Here is a 24,575-nt window from a genome sequence, read left to right on the forward strand (position 1 = left end):
TTAGTTTGATGACAAAGAGCGTATTTTCATCTGAATAAACAAGTATATGCCTACTCGACAAACAGATGTGGCCATAATGCATCACCATGCAGTGTTCAATGGGAGTGTTCATCCATTAAGAAACGTGTCAAATGATCACTGGTGATAACTGTTCGACATGCAATGCGCATCACTTTGCACGGGCAACTTTTTTTCCCATTTGGAAAAATATTCTGTTCCATTTTATTCTGTTATATTACATCGTTTTTAAAATGTATTTTAAACTATGAAATATGTGTTTTGACTGTGATAAGGGCTCGGGAAATAAGTGCGTATTGTCTGCTAAATTAACAAGCAAGCGCAAATGCGGAGGTTACTGCCTTTTTGAAGATTGTGTTCCATGATATAATATAACCAGTTGATATTACGGCTTCAATAAATTAATTTTAAAATGGCACTTCCATTTTTATTGTTTTAATATATAGGGCAATTAGGATTTGGGTTATTTGAGTACTCGAAAAAAAGGGGTCCACGAACATTCAACAATTGTAAAATGCCCATCCCTATAATATACACATTAAACCCATCATATTCACCGTTTCAAACATTATCTTCCGCGCTGCATAGGTGTGGGAATCGTCTGTCTTTGTCCTTTTTGTGCAATGCACTTCTTTAAAACAAGAGGTGTTGTGCCTGAATTCGACCCAAAGCCTACAAGGAAGTCTGTAGTGTTGAAAGCGGTTGTATGAAACCAATCAGTATGTCAAGCAAAACCTTTCAACCTCTTAATTTCTATTCAATTCGATTAACCAAAAGTTCAGCGTCTGAACTGTGCGTTAGCCTCTCAACAAGGACTCACAAAATATCGTCAGACAAACGTATCTGACCAGGGGTGTATTCAGAGTTAAAACATTCAGAACGTTGCATATATAAATGTAATGGATAAAGATTACATAATTCCCTATTCTAAAGAAGAGACAATCATATCGTTCTATTTTTTTTACTGTAACCTCCTGAAGAGGCTCTACATCTACAGGCTTGTTTGTGAGGTCACCTATGGGGACCCACAGCACCAACACATACCATCCAATCCTCTCAACCCCACAGTAATCGCATTCTGCATCTGATGACGTCAGTGCCGTAAAGCTTCCTTCCCGTTAACATGCGAGTAGAGTGAATCTATATTGCAGATGCCAGCTCATTCATTCAAATGTGAGAAGTGTAATGTGAAAGGAAGGGACTCAAATATTGATAAAACGTATACAATGTAAAACATCTCTACTTATTTTGCTTGATATGATAACGGACATGAAAATACAAGAGGACTGACGGAAATAAAAAAAAAAGAAAGAAAAGGCACACATGTGCTTTAGTAGTGATTACTAAACTGCAAATGACCAAGTATCAAAAGCTGTGCAGGTTTAAAGCCATACCCTCAAGAGCCACAAAAGGTATGTAGAACTTTTGTAACATGTTAAAATAATGAGATGACCAGCATGACCACCAAATCCGAATGTTTAAACCACAATTGGTTCCACCATAGTTTTCTGTACGGACAGCACATTTTTATTGTAAACATTTAGTTTAAAAAAAGTTTCCGCTTAGGAATGTACTGCATTAGTTTTAAAACAAACACGCACGCATACACACATCACACTCACACACATACTAGGTCAAGTTTCTAAGGGGGCTGGTGATCAAGTGCTATTTCCTTGCTCTTGTTCAAATAACAGCATGGCGAGCTGGGAACGGGATCCCAGGCCATCCAGGTTGCTCTGGACACACCTGTGGTAGATGTCCTCACTGAGCTGCGGGTTACAGGCCTGGTAGTGGTACTTCTGGTGCAGAGCCGGCTCCACAGCCCTGAACACATGCAGGGTGGAGTACCTGACAAACATGTCATAGATATCCAAGGTCTCCATGATCTCCTCGTTCTCCTGCACGTCGGAGGCCATGCGCGTGCGCGTCACCATGTAGTCGGAGTTGTAGAAGCACGCCTCCTCGAAAGAACTGCGGTCAAAGTGTCCGGCGTCCTTGACCAGGTCTACTGTGGGTGGGGGCTCCTGGTTGTGGAAGGCAATGTCTGGGTTGTAGTCCTGGAAGTGGATTGGGAAGAATACCTGCCAGTTGTTGATGGAGTTCATGCGGCAACGGTTGAGGAACTCGGAGTTGACGTTGGTGTTGACGTTGGTGATGAAGAACAGCGTGTCTACTGGGTGCTTCTTGGAAATGATGTCCATGAATTTGATTTGAGAAGGGGTTTCTGTCTTGACACTTATCCACAGGATCTTCACTGCCGGATACTTGCGTTCGTATGCATTGATCTGCGCTTTAACACTGGCGAATATGTCATTCTGGTTGACCTGCTGGGCCTCGAATGGGTCGTAGATAAACAGTAAAGTCAAGATGGCGTTGTCACTGGTCTCAAACAAATTTGTGGCAAACACTTCTAGAAAATGGTTGACGGCACCCCGTTCCTGAAAAGTCAACGGCAAGATGACGTGAACCCTGGTGGCCTCTGTGACGTAAGGCATGGGGATGATCTCGATGCGACTCAGGGGACGCACCAGGTGGACCCTCTTGGTGATGGAGCGACTGCGGCCCTTCTGATTGACCACCTCCAGCTGCAGGTCCAGGGTGTACTCCATGCCCCGAGTGGGGTCGAAGCGGCGGTAGCCGTTGATCAGCTGCTGCTTCTTCAGGTGGAGGACAGGCTTGTACTTCTTGTTCAGCTCCCCCATGGCTCTCTCGATGACGTCAGCCACGTCCAACCGATCAATGCCACGCAGTTCACACTTGGGGGAGCCGTCAATGCATGAATAGACCTGCTCCTCTGTGAAGTAGTCCCATCGGATGACCTCAAAACGTGACTTCGGCTCAAACGTAGGATTGATCCCAACGGGCCACTGGGCGCTCCGGTTGCCATCAAAAGCCACTTTGCTCACATTCTTTATCTCTGCCTGTGGACACATGAGATGTACAGATATAAAAAAATAACCTCTAAAGTCCAACTGACAGTGATACTGTACTGCTACAATTGAAGAGATTCTCCAGTACTTTCAACCAGTAGTTCTGAAAGTAGTGCTCGCGAGCCAAAAGTGGTCTCAGGAAATTGCATACTACGTCACATGCAGATATTTGCACAACATCCTCTCTCTCTCTCGCTCTCTCTCTCTCTCTCTCTCTCTCCCTACATCTTGTTAGCTGTCACGCAAATGGCGAGGGGCTGAATCTCTTGGCATGACCTCAAATTGCTAGGGAGCTGGCCCACGTGGGGAACATTTTGGGGAAAATGGCACCGCAAGGCTTCCAGAAAACTTTCAAAACTAGGGAATTCTGCATGAATGAACTACACAACTCATCCAGCCCAAAGCAGGAGGTTTAAAAAATACTAGTTGGCAAAGTTCCCAAGCATATCTTTAAATGCCCCTTATGTCCAACCAAGAGAACAGTCATTCACAAAACAAATATTCAACTGAAATAAGCCTTCAGCACTCAATGTTAAATGAAAACAGACAGGGGAGACTGACTGCATCGGTGTTCACTGGACAAAGGATGTTTTGTGGCGTTCAGGATTAGATCGTTTACCTGCAACTTCTCAATCTCATCGTATGTCCTCCGAAGTTCGATTTCAGTGAAGTGTTTGTGTAGTCTGTACATCTGCTCAGGGTCAGATACCGGGTGGACAGTCAAGGCATTATTAAACTGCACATTCTTCACCTTACTTGGATCCGAGTTCTTGCCCATCTCATAATGGTAGTACTGCAGCCCCTGAAAACAAAACAAAAATGTACGTACAGTGCCAGTCAAAGGTTTGGACACACCTACACATTCCAGGGTTTTTATTTTCTACATTGTAGAATAATAGTGAAGACATCACAACTATGAAATAACACGTGGAATCATGTAGTAACACTTTTTTGGGGGTTATCTTCTGCATACCAACCCCTACCTTGTCACAACAACGGATTGGTTCAAACGCATTAAGGAAAGAAATTCCACAACTTAATGCACACCTGTTAATTGAAATGCATTCCAGGTGACTACCTCAGGTTGAGAGAATGCCAAGAGTGTGCAAAGCTGTCATTAAGGCAAGGCAAATAATTTAAGACTTTTTGGGGTTACTACACGATTCCATGTGTTATTTCAGTTGATGTCTTCACTATTATTCTACAATGTAGAAAATAGTAAAAATAAAGAAACTCTGGAATGAGTAGGTGTGTCCAAACTTTTGAATGGTACTGTACATTTAGCAAAGTGGTAACATGGGAAATTGGGTGAAAACAAACAGAAGACTGAGTTAAGTCTTTGGGTTCCATTTCATCAAATCTAAGGCAAATGGTAAATGTTAGCGCTGTCAATAGTGCTATATTCTTGGTATTTTCACAGCTGGAATTATGGCCGCAGTGGCGTGAAAGGGCTGGGTTTTGATGAATAAATAAGTTGTAGGTGGAGGCTTGACCCCTCACTGGCCAATCAGAACCTGCTCCATGGCTAAATAGGTGGTTGCTTCAAGTTGTGCATTTACGGACTTTTATGTATTGCGTTGTCATCAACGCTGATTTGAATGTTAGTTTGTTATAGCCTACTTTGTTACATAGCCTACAGAAACAAAATATATGTAGGCTTGTCCCATATTTGCTAAATATGTTGAACATGTTTGCAAGGCACATTGTTCTAAGAAGTAATTGCACGGCTTCAATATGGAAATGCATTGTTGAACATAGCATTTTTCATTGATATATTGGCTAGGCCAACTGTAAAATAGCATTACGCCTGCCACGTCTCAATGATGGACATGCCAAACATTGTCAATAAGCAAGATTAAAGTCACTACTGATACGGCTTAAAAAGCGAGTGAACGATTATAAAATCAAAACAACTTGTTTTAAATAGGCCGTCTAAATATAGTTACAGCCACAATAACGGCTCCCTGCGAGGACATAATAAATGAGGCAATGTAGACGACAGAGGGTTTTACGCACTTCCAAAACTTTTCATAGGAGATCCAAACAAAGATCCAAATTCAATATAAAGAGGGGGTAATGTCCCCTCATCATTATAGGCTACACATCCACTCTACAGATAGCATTCGCACTTCTCCAGAAATAGCAGACAGCTCTTAAATTGCATTGCATGCGAGCCATGGACGTTCTCACCAGGAAGCCAAGGACGTTGAATCATCCTAATAAAACGTTTGGTTTTTAATTAAAAAATATATATAAATACGAGGGTCACCGACCGGCACATTTCTTATGGACATATGTACATAGGAGGTTTAACGCATGTCCAAAATAATAATGGGAGCTGGCTGAAATAACTTATCCACTCACTGTTTTGCTGCTTCCAAATTTGATCTTTAAGTAAAGCTGTGGGTGATTAAGGTTTATTTCAAAGCAGTCTCGCTAGTCAATCCCTTTATTCATAGTCTGCTACCAAAAACAAACTGCCTTCTGAGGGGGAGGGGAGACTATGCTTGTTTTTTTTAAATCAACTTAAAAACAAAAAATGTCAAATGTTTTAGGTTACTAAATGCCAGGGTTACCAGCGCAAAATGCAAATTTCCCCTCTTGTTACAGGAGAGTATGTGCACTGTGCGTCACGGCTGAATAGGTTTGCGCTCCCGCCCTCAAAATCCATGTCATTACCATCCATGTTACCGCGAAGACCTGCTTTTCGTTGGTCTTAAAATCTCACCCTTTGTGCTCCATGAAATTTTCATTTTTGAAGACACGAGTCAGATATTGCTACCCCTCCCACCGCAGCGCAAGTGAGCCGATGTTAGACAGATAAATTGCCGAACCTCACGCATGCCGAAATGGCCAACTGACGTGCGTTTGACACTTGCGGCCTCCTTAGTGAAAGCTGGAAATAGAGCCCTGTGTATTATTTAGTAGTGACGGTTGAAAGCTGATAGAATTGTTTACTTGAACATGGATTTGGAAGCTTTCCTATCCATTTGGATGGAGTAAATGAATGTAGGGGAGATATGGGGTGCTTTCAAAGAGAAGGTATGAAGAAAAAAAAAAAGAGAATGTGTCAGACAGTGAGTCAGTTTTAGTCCACCTAAGGCAATGTGATAGACATTTAGCCCTGATGATGCTCCACGATCAAACATTGGTCCTCTGACATGTTTTAGAAAAACTTTTCTTAGCGGCTGTTTCACTAGCAGTTTCCAAACCCATTGACCCGTACAGCCCGTATCGGTCATAGCAAAAGGCAAAGTAAGGCTTCTTTTTGAGCAACAACTTTCTGTACTAAGAGTTCCGACAACCATTGTATTACAGATCCTAACAACATGTAAGACTAAAGCACTTTAGATTATTTTTTTTATTTTTTTCAATTAATGAAATAAAAATACACATAGCCCACCGGTTCAAATGCTCTGCAAGACCCTCCAGCGGTTGGTGAAGACGGCCCAGTACATCACTGGGACGATACTTCCACCCATCCAGGACATCTACTCAAAACAACGCCTAAGGAAGGGACCTCACACAGACCTATTGGAACATGAGGTCTGATAGAAACTATCTACAAGCCTTTACACTGCTGAATACTTGAACTGGACTGACCACCTGCTCTATTGTACTAAAAATAGTTCCTTCCTGTATTATACTTATGCTAAAATGTTTTCTATTCTTCTGCCATTTTACTTTGTTGTTTTGTTTTACTATTTCTTATTGCTGTTGCATTGTCGAGAAGGAACCTGCAAGTAAACGTTTCGTTGGACGATGTATACCTTGCCTATCCCGTACTTATAGCTAATAAAACTTGAAAGAACTTCTGTCCAAACAATTCATGTTTAACAAACTTTTAGAAATGGCTTCATAGGAAAAACACTACTGGAATGTATGGTGTCACAACCTAAGAGGAATCAGTGTACGAACACCTACATTACCATAGGTAATAAGACCACTTAAGATGCACTATGCAGAAATCGCTCCGCCATTTCCAGGTTGCTAAAAGTCTACTGCATGTTCGCCTAATTTCAGTGTGACAAAACAAGCAAGTATAGTGTACAGTAGATAATCATTGTACCATCTAAACCGCTGGTGAAATATTTCTTCTTATTATTATTTTTCCCCCCACTAATTTACAAAACAAAGTAAAAGCAAAAACTTAAGCACACAGAACAGATCCACCGCCTCTAGGACTTGCTTTCGGTGAGCATGACAGATCTATAACTCACATTTCTATGTGAATTTGGTCAGGTTGCCCAAAAAGGTATGTATTGCAGCTTTAATCTAAAGAGACAACCATTTAGAATAGAGTAAGCATCTTAAGAAGTTAACCAATTCGGAAGAAAGCATTTATCCAATCTGATCAAGCTATTAAAATAACAAATAATGAAATCGCATGAACCGAGGTCACCAACCGTCGGACTGAAAAATGAATTGCAAAGGTCTAAAGAATCAATGTCACTTCGACACAACTGACAACTGTTACAAATACAGTTGTGGAATGTGAGTTGTACTTCCACGTAACACTCTCCCATGTTTTTTCATCTGACTTTTCCCCTACTTCTCCCTCCTGGAGTTGTGCTGGCCCTGAGGCAAGATGACCACGCAGCAGTGAAACAGGCCCTCAGTTTCTGTTCCAATACACACTCTTAAACAAGATGGTTTCCTGCTCAAATGCGACCATAGGAAAAAAATAAAAAATGGAAGCCCAATTAAAGAGGGTATAGAACGTAACACGCCAGAGAAAAAAGTTTAGGCAAACTCAAACTGTCTTGCATTAACTACTCATTATGTAAAAAATAAATCCACTTCTAAATAGTATTGCGGAAGAATGGTGTATAACTGGTGATATTGCTGGAACAAATGCAGGTGTAATGTGCATGCGGCCACACTATGGGCCAAAACGGGTAACATATACAAACAGATGAAATCAATGTAGTTATCGAAGGTGCACAGTATTTAAACTGTCACTTGGACAAGCAGTGTGACTGTGACAGGGCTCCACTGGGTCCCTGACTGTCAGTGCAGAACAGGCGAAGCAAAGCTCCCCGTCACAGCAGAGGGGACAAGTACCCTCAGGGGCCCCAGTGTGAAGACGGGCAATTCTGTCTCTACAGAGAATGCAGTGCTAAAACACAGATGGTGTTACAACTATGTTTTTGCACTAATAATGGTGCAACATGCTTTATTCTATAGATGTCACTAGTACACACTTTAAGGAGACTACTTTTTAACTACAGATGTAGTTTGGAAAGAAAGTATTCTAATGTGAGGCTGGTGGATCTTGAAAGATGGCTCTTATGTTTTGATGTTGTAGTATATGGCCTTCAATTTTTTTTTTTACAATATGGTGTGCGTGTATCTCACGCGATTACGGAGCAGGAACCAGCCGACTACACTGACAGATAATGAGTCAAGTTTATGAGGCGTCATAAAGTCAGGCTCCGTTTCATATTTTTTGGGGGAAGATGCCAGTGAAAGGTAATCGACTTTGTAGTTTCTATTCAGAGCAGACCTGGGCCAAATACACATGTTCAATTCTTGAGCGTCCACTTTTGTGACTATACATTGGTTCTATTGTACTGGATGAACTAAATCAAACGCAGCGCAAGTATTTGACATTATGTCTTCAACACAGGTCTGCTTTGTTGACACAAGAAACGTTAACTTACTGAGAAACACTTGGGGATGCTTTTTCGGGCACAGATTAAGCCTAGTCGGGGCCATAAAAAAAACTGAATAGAGAATCTCCTTACTGAATAGAGAATCTCCTTTAAACACGATTCTTATTCTAGGACTAGGCCTAATCTATTTCCGGAAAACAGTCGCTTGGTCAAAGGGATCATAAACCCATGGAACAGAACTCCCTTTGTGGAACTCGTCTGTACAAGACAGTAGCAATACATAGCCTACCTCATGCTCAGCCACACAGTTGGTGTTGGCATAATCAATGATGCATCTGCCCAGCCACTCGTCAGGCCTGGCGCTCAGGATGTCATTCCTACAGTTCTCCAGGAAGGGTTTGAGCCGGAGCAGCAGGGTACGGGACAGGAGGTATCCGAACCCACCGTAGCAGTACCTCCCCTCCATCTCCCCACCTATAAACTCCTCAGGGCTGCCCATGTAAAGCTCCCGGTCTATGCTCAGGTGGTCCACCAGCTGTTGGATCCGGTCTGCCTCGGTGTAGGTGTCGTCCTGGGCCAGGTAGAACCAGTCATACTCATGGACGTAGTGCTCCAAGATGTACTTGATGGTCTGGAAAATGTTCCATATGAGCCTCTCGTCCCCATGGGTGACCACGAACATGCCGTGGGGCACTTTGCGGTTGCGCATGCCGGTGAAGAAGACCACAGTGTCCAGGTGGTGGCTGATGGTGCGGTTCACGGCCACTCCCAATGTGTTGATGGTGCTTTTGGACGTCAGGATCCCTACAAAGAGGCGCTGCCGGATCCCCAGCTCTGTACTGATGTACTTAGCCCTGGAAAACATACACACTCACATTAAAACATTTTTTTTTTTAAAGACGCAATCCTTAAATTGAAAACATTAAGTGTCATCCCCAAAACACAGTTTCAGTAAGAAGCTGAGGGATGAGGCTGGAGAAATGGAACCTAGGCTATGGATGCAAGGACCGATCATCCGTGATATCAAAATGGTATTAAAAACAGTGGTCATTTACATTGTTTACAAAACATTGGAGTTTATTTTTTGGTGTACGACAGTTGTACTAAGCTCACGAGGCATTTGTGTTATTCTTCAAGAATCCGATGGGTACTTATCAATCCAAAAATGTATGTGGCAACTATGGATCGAAACTTTAAGCGATTGCTGCTATTTGCAAATGGGAAAAGTTCAATCTAGAGAATCAAGTCCACAAAAACAGACTAAACAGAGATTTTGTACATATTTTTAGAGTTCCTCGCAAAAGTATTCAGAACCTTTGGATCTCTTCACATTGTGCGTTACAAAGTGAGATTACAATTGTTTTGTCATTTTTTTGGCAACAATTTATACAAAATACTAATGTTCAAGTGAAAGGAAAAACTTGAACATTTAATAGAGGAATAGAAATTAAATAGCAAATGTATAGTCGTTGCATAAGCATCCCCCTCCCTATGTCAATACATGTTAGAAACACATTTGGCATCGATTACAGCTGCGAGTCAACTTGGGTAAGTCTATACTATATGAGCTTTGCACACCTGGATTGCACAATATTCGCAATTAAAATAAACAAATGCATTTTACTTATGAAGAAAAAGTTAGTACACCCCTACCTTTACCATCATATAAAATGGTTAAAATTAGAACCAGGTGCACCAAAACAGGTGCAAGTGATTAGAAAATCATTGGAGAGAAATGTAGGCGGGTCCAGCCTTCCATAAAGATCAGAAACTTGGTCTGGTTCGGTCATAACCATATGGGTGTGTGGTAACACATCATGCCAAAAGCAAAATACCTATCCGAGGCTCTTAAAATAATTATTATTAATGCCCATGATTCTGGGAGTGGTTACAAATCCATTTCCAAGAAGTTTGAAGTACATCATTCCACTGTCCGATGGCTCATCTACAAATGGAGAAACTTCCAGGCCACTGGCAATCTACCTAGGACATGTCATCCCACCAAATTCAGCCCAAGAGCTGACTGAAATATGCTCATAGAAGTCTCTAAGAACCCCAGGGTAACATCACGGGATCTTACAGGCCTCTCTTGCCACAATCAATGTCGAAGTACAGGAGTCATCTGTCAGAAAGAGACATGCATAAACTTGGCCTACATGGGAGGTCAGGAAGGAAGACGCCTCAAGACACGACTGACGTTTGCCAAACAACACCTGGGTAAAGACCAAAACTACTGGAACAATGTGCTCTGGACAGATGAGGTGAAGTTGTTTGGCCGCAATGCCAGACACCATGTTTGGCAAAAACGAAAGAACCTCATACCAATCATAAAGCATGGAGGCGGTGGCATTTTGGTTTGGGGCTGCTTTGCTGCCTCAAGGCCTGGCCAACTTGCCATCATTGAGTCAACCATGAATTCTAGGATTGTACCAGAGAATTCTTGAGAATGTTGGGCCATCTGTCAAAAAACTGAAGCTGAACCGAACATGGATCTTGCAACAGGACAATAATCCAAACCCCAGAAGCAAAGCTACAACAGAACGGCTCAAAAAGAAGAAATTGAGGGTTATGGAATGGCAGAGTCAAAACCCAAATCTCAATCCCATCTAAATTTTGTATGGGGACTTGAAACGGGCCGTGCATGCAAGAAACCCCTCAAACATGACAGTTGAAGCAGTGCTGTAAAGTAGAGTGGACAAAAATTCCTTCCAGTCAATGTAAGAGACTGATAGACAGTTAAAAGAAACAGCTACATTAAGTTATTTCAGCCAACGGGGGAAACACAAGCTATTGAAGCTAGGGGTGTACATTTGTTGATTTTTGATGAATAGATGATTGCAAAGTATAATCTTTCAGTGTATTTTGTAAATTAGGTTACCGTTATCTGTCAATAGTGTTGAAGTGAAGATCACATATCCATCTGTCCAAATATGTTTAAAAATAAATAAATAAATCTGGGGGTATGCCTACTTTTTCACATGACTATGTTCCACTTAGGAACATTCGCCGTCTTCTTGGAAATTCCAGTGTAGATTTGGCCTTGTGTTGTAGGTGATTGTCCTGCTGAAAGGTACATTCTTCTCCCAGTCGCTGGTGTAAAGCAGACAGAAGCAGGTTTTCCTCTAGGATTTAGCTTGTGCTTAGCTCCATCCCATTTATTTGTATCCTTTAAAAAAAAACTCCTCAGTATTTGCCAATGGCAAGCATACCCATACCATGATGCAGCCACCACCATGCTCGAAAATAAAGAGGCAGTTCCTCTGATGTGCCGGATATGCACCAAACATTTTTTGGCAAAAGTGTATTCCTTTACAGGATTACTTTAGTGCCTCGTTGCATACAAGATGCAAGTTTTGGAATATTTAGGTCATTATTGTGGAGTCACTACAATGTTGTTGAGTCCTCCTCAGTTTTCTACCATCACAGACATTGAACAACGTAGCTGTTCTAAAAATCACCAATGGCCTCATGGTAACATCCCTGAGCAGAAGGACGATTATCTTTGTGTCTGGGTGGTTTAATATATAAACCCCAAACAATTATTAACTTGACCATGCTTAAAAATATATTGAATGTCTAATTTGTTATTGTTACCCATCTAACAATCATTGCCCTTCTTTATGAGGCTTATCAAAAGCTCCCGGTCTTGGTAGTTAAATCTGTGCTTGAAATGAGGGACCATACAGATGTAGTATGTATGGGGCACAGATGAAGGGTTAATCATTAAAAAAAAATCACTTCAACAGCTATCATTCCAAATTTGACTCCTGAACTAATTGAGGTTAGTGGCTGAATACTTATGTAACAACTAGTGGCTGAATACTTATGTAACAACTACATTTTAGCTCTTATTTATTTTTAAAATCAAAATGACAATTTCATCCATTTTAATCCCACTATGTAACAACATGTGAAGAAATCCAAGGGGTCTGAATACTTTTGCAAGGCACTGTACATATACATAGAGTACCAGTCAAATGTTTTAGAACACCTAACACCATGAGGGTGGTATCAAGGGTTCTATGTATTTCTACATTGTAGAATAATAGTGAATACATCAACACTATGAAATAACACATATGGAAACCTGTAGTAACCTAAAAAGTGTTAAATATAAAATGTATTTTGCTTTGTTTAAGATTCTTCAAAGCAGCCACCCTTTGCCTTGACAGCTTTGCACACTTGTGGAGTTCTCTCAACCAGCTTCATGGGGTAATGGAAAGCATTTCAATGAACAGGTGTGCCTTCTTAAAAAGTTAATTTGTGGAATGTATTTCCTTCTTAATGTGTTTGAGCCAATCAATAGGGGTGGTATACAGAAGATAACCCTATTTGGTAAAAGACCAAGTCCATAAATTGGCAAGAACAGCTCAACTAAGTAAAGAGAAACAACAGTCCATCATTACTTTAAGACATGAAGGTCAGTCAATACGGAACATTAAGAACTTTTAAAGTTTCTTCAAGTGCAGTCGTAAAAAAAAACATCAAGCCTTACGATGATAATGGCTCGCACGAGGACTGCCACAAGAAAGGAAGAACCAGAGTTACCTCTGCTGGAGAAGATAAATCCATTACTGCACCTCAGATTGCAGCCCAAATAATTGCGTCACAGAGTTCAAGTAACAGACATCTCAACATCAACTGTTTAAAGGAGCACGATGCATCAGATTACCTGGCCTCCACAAATCACTCAACCCAATTGAGATGGTTTGGGACTGTTGGAAATGCATTCCAGGTGAAGCTGGTTGAGAGAATGCCAAGAGTTTATATGTATAGTAGTACAAGTCAAAAGTTTGGACACCTATTCATTCCAGGGTTTGTATTTTTTTTAAACTATTTTCTACATTGTAGAATAATAGTGAAGACATCAAAACTATGAAATAACACATGGAATCATGTAGTAACCAAAAAGAAGTGTTAAACAAATCAAAATATATTTGAGATTCTTCAAAGTAGCCACCCTTTTCCTTGACAGCTTTGCACACGCTTGGTATGTATTTGTTTAACACTTCTTTTTGGTTACTTCATGATTCCATGTGTTATTTCATAGTTCAAGGATTTTTGTTTAACTTGACTATTTTCTACATCCAGGGTAATACAGAACTACACCATGATGCAAAACTTGACTGTGCATCCTACGCAGGGTTAGGCAAGCACATGGCACCATATTAAATGCAATTCTCCAAATATTCTTTCACATACAGTAGGTAGACTATGTAGACTACATCAATACAATACTTTACAATAATTTGTTATGGCCCAAAATACTGTACTCTGGTAGCCGAGACTGAAGGGCACAGATAGGGTTAGGTTAGATAGGTTGTAAAAATTAGTGAAATAGTTTCAGGAATGTTGTCCTTTCACAGATGTTTCTGTTTTAGTGGTCATAATAAAAGCAGACTCCAAAACGGACTGATTTCCAATGTAATGTGTATATTGTTCATTAATTGCTATCTGATGTTGTTTAAGTGTGCTTTACATCTATGAGTTGAAATAATGCCAAAAATGAACAACTGCCGAAGAAAGGTGAAAAACAACCACATGCCTAAATTAACCTAAACTCGTAATATACCTCTGAAAGACAAATTGGCAACATTGTTTTTCTGGGAAAAGGGGCAATAAAATATCCATTCTGAAAAAAAGTTGTGGGGCAATAGCGTCAGACAGTAGTCAACTGAAAAAATAAGATCTAAAGTAGGCTACACTGTTGAATCATGTTTATAATAACATATTTGACCTTTTCGGGTTTCAACCATCCCTTTTGAGTGCTTACCGAAAAAGTTGCTTTGTTTGGCTTTGTTGGACTGGTTTATATGGCACTATTCTTGGCTCAAAATCTTCCTCGGCATCCACAGTCGATATCGAATTGGGTCTCCTCGCTCCTTTTGAATTCCCATCTTGGGCCAAACGTATTTCTTCACTCGCTTTCCCGTCGAGGACACAAGTTTCCTCTACCCAATTGACACTAAGCAAACTCAAGGTAAATCCCAAAGAAACACCGATAATAACCGGGCCGATCGGCCTCAGCAGAGAAATAAACATTGCAAATCTCATTTTCAACGTTGACTATAGACTACGTCGCCAGCCTACACACACCCTAATGTGCGACTCGTTGGGTAATTTTATGCATCAATCCGAATAGAGAACATTAGCAGCTGGTTGTATTTAAAAAGGACATTCTTCTCGACTAAAAAGATGTAGGCCTATGTAGCTTCTCCCTTGGAATTAATGCAGGATCCTTACGTGTCAGTGGTCTCTAGCTCCGCCTCAAATAAAACACACCAACGTCAGAAATACATAAGCATAGGCGTTTCCAGCACTCTTTCTGTAGCCCTCTGAATCACAGAAATTGTCAAATAAAACCCGCCGACCTCGCCCATGGCTAAATAGATCACAATACTGTGGCCTAGATAAATGTTGGTTTTAATAAAACATGAGCTGTTTTTAAGTCAATCCTTGCTTCAGCTGAAAAGCCTATTTACAGGGGTGGGCTGTCACACTAGAGGGCATCCTAGAGTCACATTCAATCGAACACAAAGCCCAGATTTGCGGGTTAAGACAAAATCAAATAATAATGATTTACGGTTGCTATGAATTATGATACACGGTTAGTGTGTGAAATAAAACAAATGTTAAGCTGCACGACTGTTCAAACATGCCCTACAAGAAGCACATTGTTGTTGTTTTCTTGACTTGGAAACCTTGGCCTGGTTTTATGAAGGGCCTGGGATGTCACAGGCCTACAAATGCTAATTAAATAATAGAATAATGATTATGTATGTATTTTTCATAATATGTGTCTGAGAAACCTTCCCTAAGAGACTAAATAGAGGACTATGAGGATATGTGCAATTTTAGAGGATAACGCTCTCTGGTTGTCACTTTTTTTTTACCTTGCAAAAATGACCCTAAAAAGGCCCTAGATTAGAAAGAAATTGTTACGTGTTTAGAACGACACTGCATATCTTTCTCCAGGTCAGGCCAGTAGAGGTCACAACACCTCAGGCCAGGTCACTGTCCTATAAGCCCCGACACCTTACTAGAGGCTATGGGAACTAGGGTACATAAATGGATGATAGTGGACACTCAGTTAGATCTGACACTACAAAACAAACCTGTAGATGTTACACTGCAAAATAGACCATATTTCCAAAATATTATTGTAATAGGCCCATTTAAAAAAAACTTGTGGTAGCATTAACCTACCTGAACGAGAGCGACTCTCCGTTTGGGCTGATCTGTGGCCCACTAGTACCTCCCCCAGTCAGAGGGGAATAAGGCAACCTCAAAGTTAGATCACTTTATTGTCATAGAGACACACAAACAACAGAAAGCGTGGAAAGGATGTGGTTCTGTGACACAGGATAAGCTCATGGATCCAGAATAAGACAGAATGCAATGGACTACTAACAACAATAGCACAACTGGAGCAATAGTATCACTCATAGCAAAGGACTGTATAATAGAGCTAAATATGGAAGCATCAATCAGCAACTACAACCAACAGTAACAATAAACACACCAAGTTACAATAACAGTAACAACTCACTACCGCACGCACCCCCATCCCACAACTCCACTCAGAGAAGAAGTGAGGACCTTGGGAGGTGCTGATAAGTCACCGACCTATACGTGAATGGACCTGGTTAACCACTTGGTGTATTTGTTTTAGTATATAAGAAATGAGGGGTTTTGGGTTGTGCAAAAGGATCTGCTTCACCCTCTCCCAATAGCTGTTTATGGTCCACCTCTTGGCAAGAACCAACATGCGACCAAATGCACCATGTCATTTGACACATATTTTCACGTTTTGCCCTTCACCTCCCCGTTGAAGCAACAGATAGCACTGGCTACTTTGCATACATGCATTGCTCATGAAGATTTCCAAACGCATCTGCGATGCGGTATGCAAATTAAATCAAGAACATATTCACGAGGCAGACGTGCACCAAATCACCGGAAGGTCAACCTATTTTGAGTGTTCCTTGCTATCGGGATCCTTGGGAAGCCCTTACCCATTTGAATTTCAATGGTTAAGGGTTAAGGTTAGGGTTAGGTAAGGATTATGGTTATGGTTAAAGGCTCAATGCAGCAGTTTTTATCTCAATACCAATATTTCTGGGTAACAATTAAGTACCTTACTGTGAATTTTCTCAATAAAAATATACAAAAATACACAAAAATAGCTTTTTACTAGGACTGTCTGAGAGTCGTCTGAGTGGGGAGATGCAATCTGAAAAGTAGCTGTTATTGGCAGAGAGGTTTGAAACTCTCCTTCTTATTGATCTATTAACACATTTTCTGCCTAGTGATGTCACCAGACAGGCCAAAACTCCATCCCTCCAAAACAGGCAGAAATTTCAGGCAGTCTTTTCAAACATCTCTTAAACTTAAAGGGCATCATACATTTCAAAATGTCACAGTATTATTCCAACCACATAGTGTGGAAATACATATAACATTCAGAAAATCATGTTTTTGACTGCAATGGGCCTTTAAGGTTATTGTGAGGGTTAAGGTTAGGGTAAGGGTTTAGGATAGGATTCTGAATAGGGAAAGGGAAATGGGGATGCGTTATCAGTTGTACAACTGAATGCCTTCAACTGAAATGTGTCTTCCGGCACTAACATATTTTGAGTAGGCTATCAGAGATACTCTATATAATGTGTTTAGGCTCCCGAGTGGCACATCGGTCTAAGGCACTGCATCTCTGTGCTGGAGGTGTCTCTACAGATCCTGGTTTGATCCTGGGCTGTATCACAACCAGCCGTGATCTGGAGTCCCATAGGGAGGCACACAATTGGCCCAGCTTTGTCCAGGTTAGGGGAGGGTTGGGCAGGGGCAGGCCTTCATTGTAAAATAAAATAAAAATCTTAACTGACTTGCCTAGTTAAAAAAAAGGTTAAATAAAATGATATATATATATATATATATATATATATATATATATATATAATGAGGAGATGGTCTTGTTTCTGCTCTAACAATGGGAGTCGTTGCAAAGACAGGAAAAGGAGGTGAGATCAGGTGGGAACATTGTAGCCAATGAGAGGGCAGATACTCGTGTGTGAACGACAGACACAACTCAAATATAAAGTTGTTTTCTCAAAGTTGCCAAAATGCCACGTGCGTCCACTTATATCAGAATATTCGTAACAACCTAGATATATTACGGCACTTGTATTCGATCAAATAAGCCTCACTTAGCAAATTAGCAATCACATATTTTTGCTGACCAAATCCGACACTCTCAAACACCTCCATGCAAAAAAATCACCACATGGTCTGATTATCACTATATTCTCACGTGGATAGATTTTGACGGGAATGGGGCTTCGCCTCTGAGGCTACTCATCTACTCAACCGCTGATTACCAAAGTCGCACTCGCAAGCAACGATCATCACATCAATTATGGTCCCCTGGACGGCCGCAGCAGTAGGCTACTGGTTTCCATGCTGATTCAGACCTGTGACACCAGAGACCGGTTCAGGGGGGCGCAGAACGTTCAGAGAGATTAAATGTAGCATATTGAAAATTATTGTAGCATCCACATTATCCTTAATGTAGAATACTTTAATACTGCATGGAATCGTATAGTGTTTTAATAAGATCTCTCTCTATGTTTATAAGTTCATGGCACATCTCATAAAATAATTGATGACATCAAAGCTCACGCTACAGAGTAGCCAAGGCTAGTCATGAATTCTTTCCTCTCTTCTCTCTGAAGCGTCCTTTACATATATTTCCACAATGTGGCGCTATATACTAATAAACCATAGCATTGTTTTTCAGACAAAACGAATAAAACAAATATTTCCAAAGTAGCAGGGCTTGACTATGTAGTGTACCCACTGTACATACCATCATGAGGTATCATAATGAACAATAATGTAGTGAAGGTAATGAAAAGAAAAGCACACTGTGGCCCGACAATGTTTTACTACTGTACATCTCATTGTGAGCACTGTGCATGACCTGGAGTTATCATTCCAGTGACCCGTGTGTGGCCTGTTAACTTCTGATCACCTCCCTGCAAACGTGCAACACAAACAAAAGACCTCTGAGAGAGCATTCTCTCCCGGGAGAGATTCACTAGTAGTACATAAATACTGTATTTCCTTTGTAAGACACCGGCACTGTTGACGCAAGGCAGCACACGGAGACACATGTTGAGCGAGCGAAAATTCAGAAGCAGCTCCACGTATCTCCTTTTGTCTCTTTTGTCTTTTAAACACAGGCCCAAGATAAGAACACATCTGTAGTGCCATGGCTTCGTGTAAAAGGACCCTGCCCAATAGGACAGATCTTGGTGAAATAAAAGCAGCTGTGCATGTAAGTGATAGGCACACTATCAGATAGACACTATCCGAGAGACAGTGGGTCTCACTTTCACGCAATTGATTGGACCAAACCTAATCTAATAAACAAAAGTTCAACAGTGATGCTATTATGGAGTATTAAAAGTGACGCACTTGGAAGATGCGAAAACCGCTGGAATCAATTATGTTTTCAATAGGCTGGCCCGATTCTAAGGGGACAATTTGCTGCTGAGGGGGTGAGCTCATGATCAGTAAAAAATGTAACACGTTTTTACAGTCAGAATGCGTAATCTGCATGGGAATTAGGTTTGTGTCGAGGAAGCATGCGGTCTGGACTCACCGCAAAGGGTCATAGGGGCGGCAGGGTAGCCTAGTGGTTAGAGTGTTGGACTAGTAACCGGAAGGTTGCGAGTTCAAACCCCCGAGCTGACAAGGTACAAATCTGTCGTTCTGCCCCTGAACAGGCAGTTAACCCACTGTTCCCAGGCCGTCATTGAAAATAAGAATTTGTTCTTAACTGACTTGCCTGGTTAAATAAAGGTAAAATAAAAAAAAAATAAAAAAAAATAGGTGACAGTGCAGACAAGTGACATTGATTTGTAGGTGTCAACACCAACGGGCCTTGCCTATGTGAGAATACGAGATAATCCTTTTTTTCTCTCTGTGCAATTTACTCTGAGCAACTTACTGTTTTCCTAAAAACATTTACACAATTTGGATGAAAATATAGCATCCGTCTCCCTCGTTTGCTGTAGTCAGGACATCATATCATATGACATATGACGACAACACAATTTATTTTTCCAAACAGACGTAGTGTTTACAGATATGTAGTATCATGTGGCAATATTGATGTTTTCTAATGACATTTCCTTACCGGTTGTGAAACAAAATGGCTGTGGTTTGTTTAAAAAGGTTAAGGCACATACACATCATGCGAGTTTGACTTAGCCTTAATTTAATTTGGCATATAAAATATGATGTGTGATGGGATTTCGAATCATTTTGGATGACAATCGCAGGGGAATGCATTGACAGACTTTTTTTTGACAGATTAAGGGGATTTTATAAGATTTGATAAACAAAGGGCTAATGTGTGGTAGAAAGATGAGGCTCTGGTAACCAGAGATAGGAGGTGCAATCCCATGGCAGACAGTAGGTCATGGTTGGATGAAGGCAGTGTGAAAAGGTGAGTACGCTGAGCCACGTTGCAAGCGCGAAGTATGAAGCACATGCTAGCAGTACAAGGGATTGTTGAAGCACTGTCAGCTAAAGACATACTCTAGTTCTGCTTAGGGCTGTTCCCAGGAACACTCAGCCAAGGCCCCAGGCTCAACACCCTGCTGTACTTTGAAATGGGATCTTTATTGTCCATAAAGTTTAAGCCAAGTATGAAGAATCAGTCTTCCCTAACAAAAACACTCACCCATACAGAGCGAGAGGGGAGGGGGGACTACAAGTGGAGTAGTCATGCTTGCAATTATGCCTCAGTTAAATATAGACGAGGAGTGATAACCCCATTTTCATAACTTTATTATATGATTATGAGTGCAATTCATATAAATAGCAGAGCATTTTTTTTGCAGGAATTCCAAAAATGTAAGGGTAGATTTACGTAGGCCAATTTATTGGATTTAGGTCAAATGTAATGTATTGCACTCAAAGCTGCGACATGAACTGTCTGCATGTGGTTAGTAAAGAGAGACTTCAAACTTGATACAAAATTGCACAGAAAATACACAGTTCAGTCTACTTCGTGTCCGACATGTGATCTTGATTTTACTGTAGGTCACACAACAACAACAAAACTTTAGATTCAATGTCTGCTTTGTCACATGACCCATTGATGACACATTGAGCCAGATATCACTTTTTTTCTTTTTTTAAAAAATCTAATGATAAATTGAACTATCATTACAGTGACACACCTGCGGCGTAGACAAAACTCTTCCATATCTCACCTTTGAAGTTGGAGGGGAAACAAAAGGTATGAATCAAAGAGACCTGGACATGAGATAGTAGACAAGGCTCCTCTTCTTTCCTCTTAGCCGCTCGGGGCTATAAGAGAGAGAAATGAAAAATGCAAATGAGACTAGTGAAATTACCTGTTTGCTTGTGTTTATATTGTGATTGATTGGATCACTGTATTGGAATGCAGGGGTGAATCTTTGATGGGCTACATGAAGACAGAGATCTTGAATTTCAAGTGGGATGCCCTTGGCAACTCTAAAAGGAGATTAGTAGATGGTAATCCTATCTAAAATATGTATGACACATGGACGCAAAGTGTCCTTTTGTCGTGAAAAGATTGTAAATAATTTATTAATTACTAATATGAAACAATAGAATGTGAGCTCAGCAAAGAAAAAGCACTGAGAAGGTTTTTCCATACAGTATAATGTAAACAAATCATAAAATATATTTCAGCACAGACGTAGGTAATAGCCCAAAGATTACCTTAGGCTATTTGTCCTGAATAAATAAATACAAATATAGATGAATGGATGAGCAGAAACATATTATCTCTCTCTCTCAATAAATATTTTTGATGAAAAAGTTATTGCCTTTCCACAACAGTTGCAATGGAAGTTGGCTTTACTGGTCTATTGGTCTACTTTATTTCGGAAAAACAACTTTGGGTCTACATCGTTTCCCCAGAAGTATGCATGTTCACATTATCAACAGATAGTGGCAAATATGACAAAGGTATGCAACACCTGAAAGCTCTCATTTCTTCACTATAAACTCACAGGGAAAATGTTTCCCTTTCTCTGCCATTCTGATGTAAATTATATTTTTTTGCACACAGTCAGGTTCTTCCAACTAATTATCCCGTTTTTCTGAGTGACAAAATAGGTATTCACTTGGCCCGAAGCGACATCATACCAGGTGGGAGATGAGCGCATATTTTAAGCACTTGAAACGTGCATTAGAGCGCAGACACCCGGATAAATGTGCGGGTTTTGCGCCTACCTGTGAATCGAAAAGTACCCGACACTTCGATGCCGAGTAAAAATGTACAGTTGTTACCAAGGCCAATAGATTGTATTACTTTTGCACTAAAACGCTAGCATTGATTGTCCTCACGGAATCTGCTGGTCCATGGGTTTACTTTTCTGCCCAAAGTCTGGCTACATTCCATCACCCCCGGGCTGTAGTATTCTTGCTGCCAGATTAAAATCGCTGTGCTATTGGAATTTGGGTGTTTTAGTCAGGACGTGCTTGTCACCTCTGCCTCTGGTGTTTCAGTCTTGAATCTATCTGCCAGAGAGACGACTATGAAGAGGTTAACACATTTCATCACGATGTCTCTTCCCTCCTGACCGTGTAATCGAACTTTAGTGGTGCATCCAAAGAGGGGTTCAAATGACTTTTTGAGCATTTAGTGGGTGTGCTGAATCCTGCAGATTACGAACTCTGCAGGACATCCAATGAAAACAACAACACCTTAATTGAATTGGGGATTGGCGCCTCTCACTTTTTAATTTAACGTTGTTGTTTTTTTGAAGGACACTCTCATCATGACGATTCCATTATCTCGGACTCAACTAGCCCTGTTTTTCATCCTCCTGTGTCCGGTCAATATCATTGGGTTATGGTGGTAAGTCATGCTACAAACAATTAACATGTGCGTCAAGTTGAGTTGCTAATGTAAATAAGGTTTCTTAGAAAACTGTGTTTTTTTGTCATCTGATGTTATGTAAGGTTATGTTTTGCACGCGTCCATGGTTGATATCTGGCTAAAGATTGGCATGATGTACTCAAATACATGCAATTCTGAATTTGACTCTATTGATACAACCACTATTCAAAGAGCCTCGTATTGACAAGTGTAATAACATGGTGATACTTTTGATGACCTTGACCGCACTGTGAAGCATTTCGTAATACTTAGCCTACAATTACATACTAATTAAACGTTTTCGTTTTCTTTATCTATCACCACCTCCCTACTGCAAACTCACTCAAAACAATTGTAATGACTGATCAGACAATCTCTAAAAATGTCTTAACGAACCACAACATTTATTTTCAATACAGCATTTTTTATTGTTGGTAACGAACTAATATCTAAAATGTGGTTAAGTAACTCAATGAAATCAACAATAAAAAACTAAAGTCCCTAATGTTATGACTCAGCTAGCCAAAAAAGATTCAGCTTCAGCTTGTGGAGGTCTGCAATTGCCTGTTGTAAAAACAGAGATATTAGGGAGGTCAGAGTTGGAATTTTTTCCTGTGGACCTTGAGGCAGTGGATATGTCATCATAAAACAATTATTTGTTCAGTACTCTGAGATGTATGAGACTTAAAAAGACACAAGACAGATTATTTTTTTCTGAAGTATAATCAATTCATTTCAGACACGCACATCTGAAGAGGGATGTTTAACTAAATCAAACCTTTTCAAGTTTGAAGGCCAGCTATTAGTACTGCTAAACTGTGAACCTCTCTCCCCAAAGACAAAATTGGAGTACTCAGGTGAGCACACCTGGAGGTCCTGCAGTTTGACAGGACAAAGATGCTTTCTGTTGAGAGCTGTGCATGCCATCTCACTCCTGTCTCTCTGCCCCTTGTCTTTAAAAGCAAATGGTTGTCAGCCCGACCAGACAGACAGGATGCCATTTGTGGGGGTAGATGAAACATCTCTGAGATAAACCTCTTCTTTCAGAGCTTCTTTGATTAGGCTCTAATCATTTTGGCAGAGAGCAGTGAAGACCAGAGAATTTGGAATGCCTTTGCAAGTTTCAGGACAAGTAAACTCCCGGTCCTCCTGGCTGTGTGTGGGTCATAGTCTGGCAGGCAGCCAGGAGTGTGGCCCACAGGTGTGCATATAGCGTGTGCCATTTCCACTCATCCGCTCCTGGAATGGGTTCTGGGCCAAGCTTCAGCTCGTCATCATCTGTAGAGAAGCACTTCATTATACCAGATCGTTATCAAATCAAATCAAACATCACATTTTATTTGTCACAATGCCCTGAATACAACAGGTGTAGCTTACAGTGAAATGCTTACTTACAAGCCCTTAACCAACAATGCAGTTTTAAGAAAATACACCCCAAAAAGTAAGAGATAAGAATAACAAATGATTAAAGATCAGCAGTAAATAACAATAGCGGGGCTATATACAGGGGGTACCGGTACAGAGTCAATGTGCGGGGGCACCGGTGTCGTGGTAATTGAGGTAATATGTACATGTAGGTAGAGTTATTAAAGTGACTATGCATAGATAATAACAGAGAGTAGCAGCAGCGTAGGGGGGGGGGGGGGGGGGGGGCAAAGCAAATAGTCTGCGTAGCCATTTGATTAGCTGTTCAGGAGTCTTATGGCTTGGGGTAGATGCTGTTTAGAAGCCTCTTGGACCTAGACTTGGCACTCCGGTACCGCTTGCCGTGCAGTAGCAGAGAGAACAGTCAATGACTAGGGTGGCTGGTGTCTTTGACAATTTTTAGGGCCTTCCTCTGATACCGCCTGGTATAGAGGTCATGGATGGCAGGAAGCTTGGCCCCAGTGATGTAATGGGCCTTACGCACTACCCTCTGTAGTGCCATACCAGGCAGTGATGCAACCTGTTGGAATGCTCTCAATGGTGCAGCTGTAAAACCTTTTGAAGATCTGAGGACCCATGCCAAATCTTTTCAGTCTAGTGAGCATTAATAGGTTTTGTCGTACCCTCTTTATGACTGTCTTGGTG

General features: G+C 40.9%; 2 protein-coding genes across 2 annotated transcripts in view; one reads left to right on the plus strand and one right to left on the minus strand.

Moving 5' to 3' along the window:
• Positions 1 to 862: 862 nt before the first annotated feature.
• On the minus strand, positions 863 to 14,977 carry LOC110520032 (chondroitin sulfate synthase 2). Its single transcript, XM_021597001.2, has 4 exons — positions 14,337 to 14,977; positions 8,853 to 9,417; positions 3,568 to 3,750; positions 863 to 2,939 (listed from the first exon to the last, which is right to left on the minus strand). The coding sequence occupies exons 1-4, from the start codon at positions 14,615 to 14,617 to the stop codon at positions 1,677 to 1,679; spliced, it is 2,292 nt and encodes a 763-aa protein (XP_021452676.1). The 5' UTR covers positions 14,618 to 14,977; the 3' UTR covers positions 863 to 1,676.
• A 7,137-nt stretch (positions 14,978 to 22,114) lies between these two features.
• The window catches only part of LOC110504149 (protein Wnt-6-like), a 32,013-nt gene continuing 29,552 nt past the window's right edge, over positions 22,115 to 24,575 (plus strand). The window contains exon 1 of the mRNA XM_036974278.1: positions 22,115 to 22,484. Coding sequence (XP_036830173.1) covers positions 22,405 to 22,484 — 80 coding nt within the window. The 5' untranslated portion in view covers positions 22,115 to 22,404. The remainder of the gene's footprint in view (positions 22,485 to 24,575) is intronic.

Source organism: Oncorhynchus mykiss, chromosome 3 (assembly GCF_013265735.2).
Source record: "Oncorhynchus mykiss isolate Arlee chromosome 3, USDA_OmykA_1.1, whole genome shotgun sequence".
Classification (NCBI taxonomy): domain Eukaryota; kingdom Metazoa; phylum Chordata; class Actinopteri; order Salmoniformes; family Salmonidae; genus Oncorhynchus; species Oncorhynchus mykiss.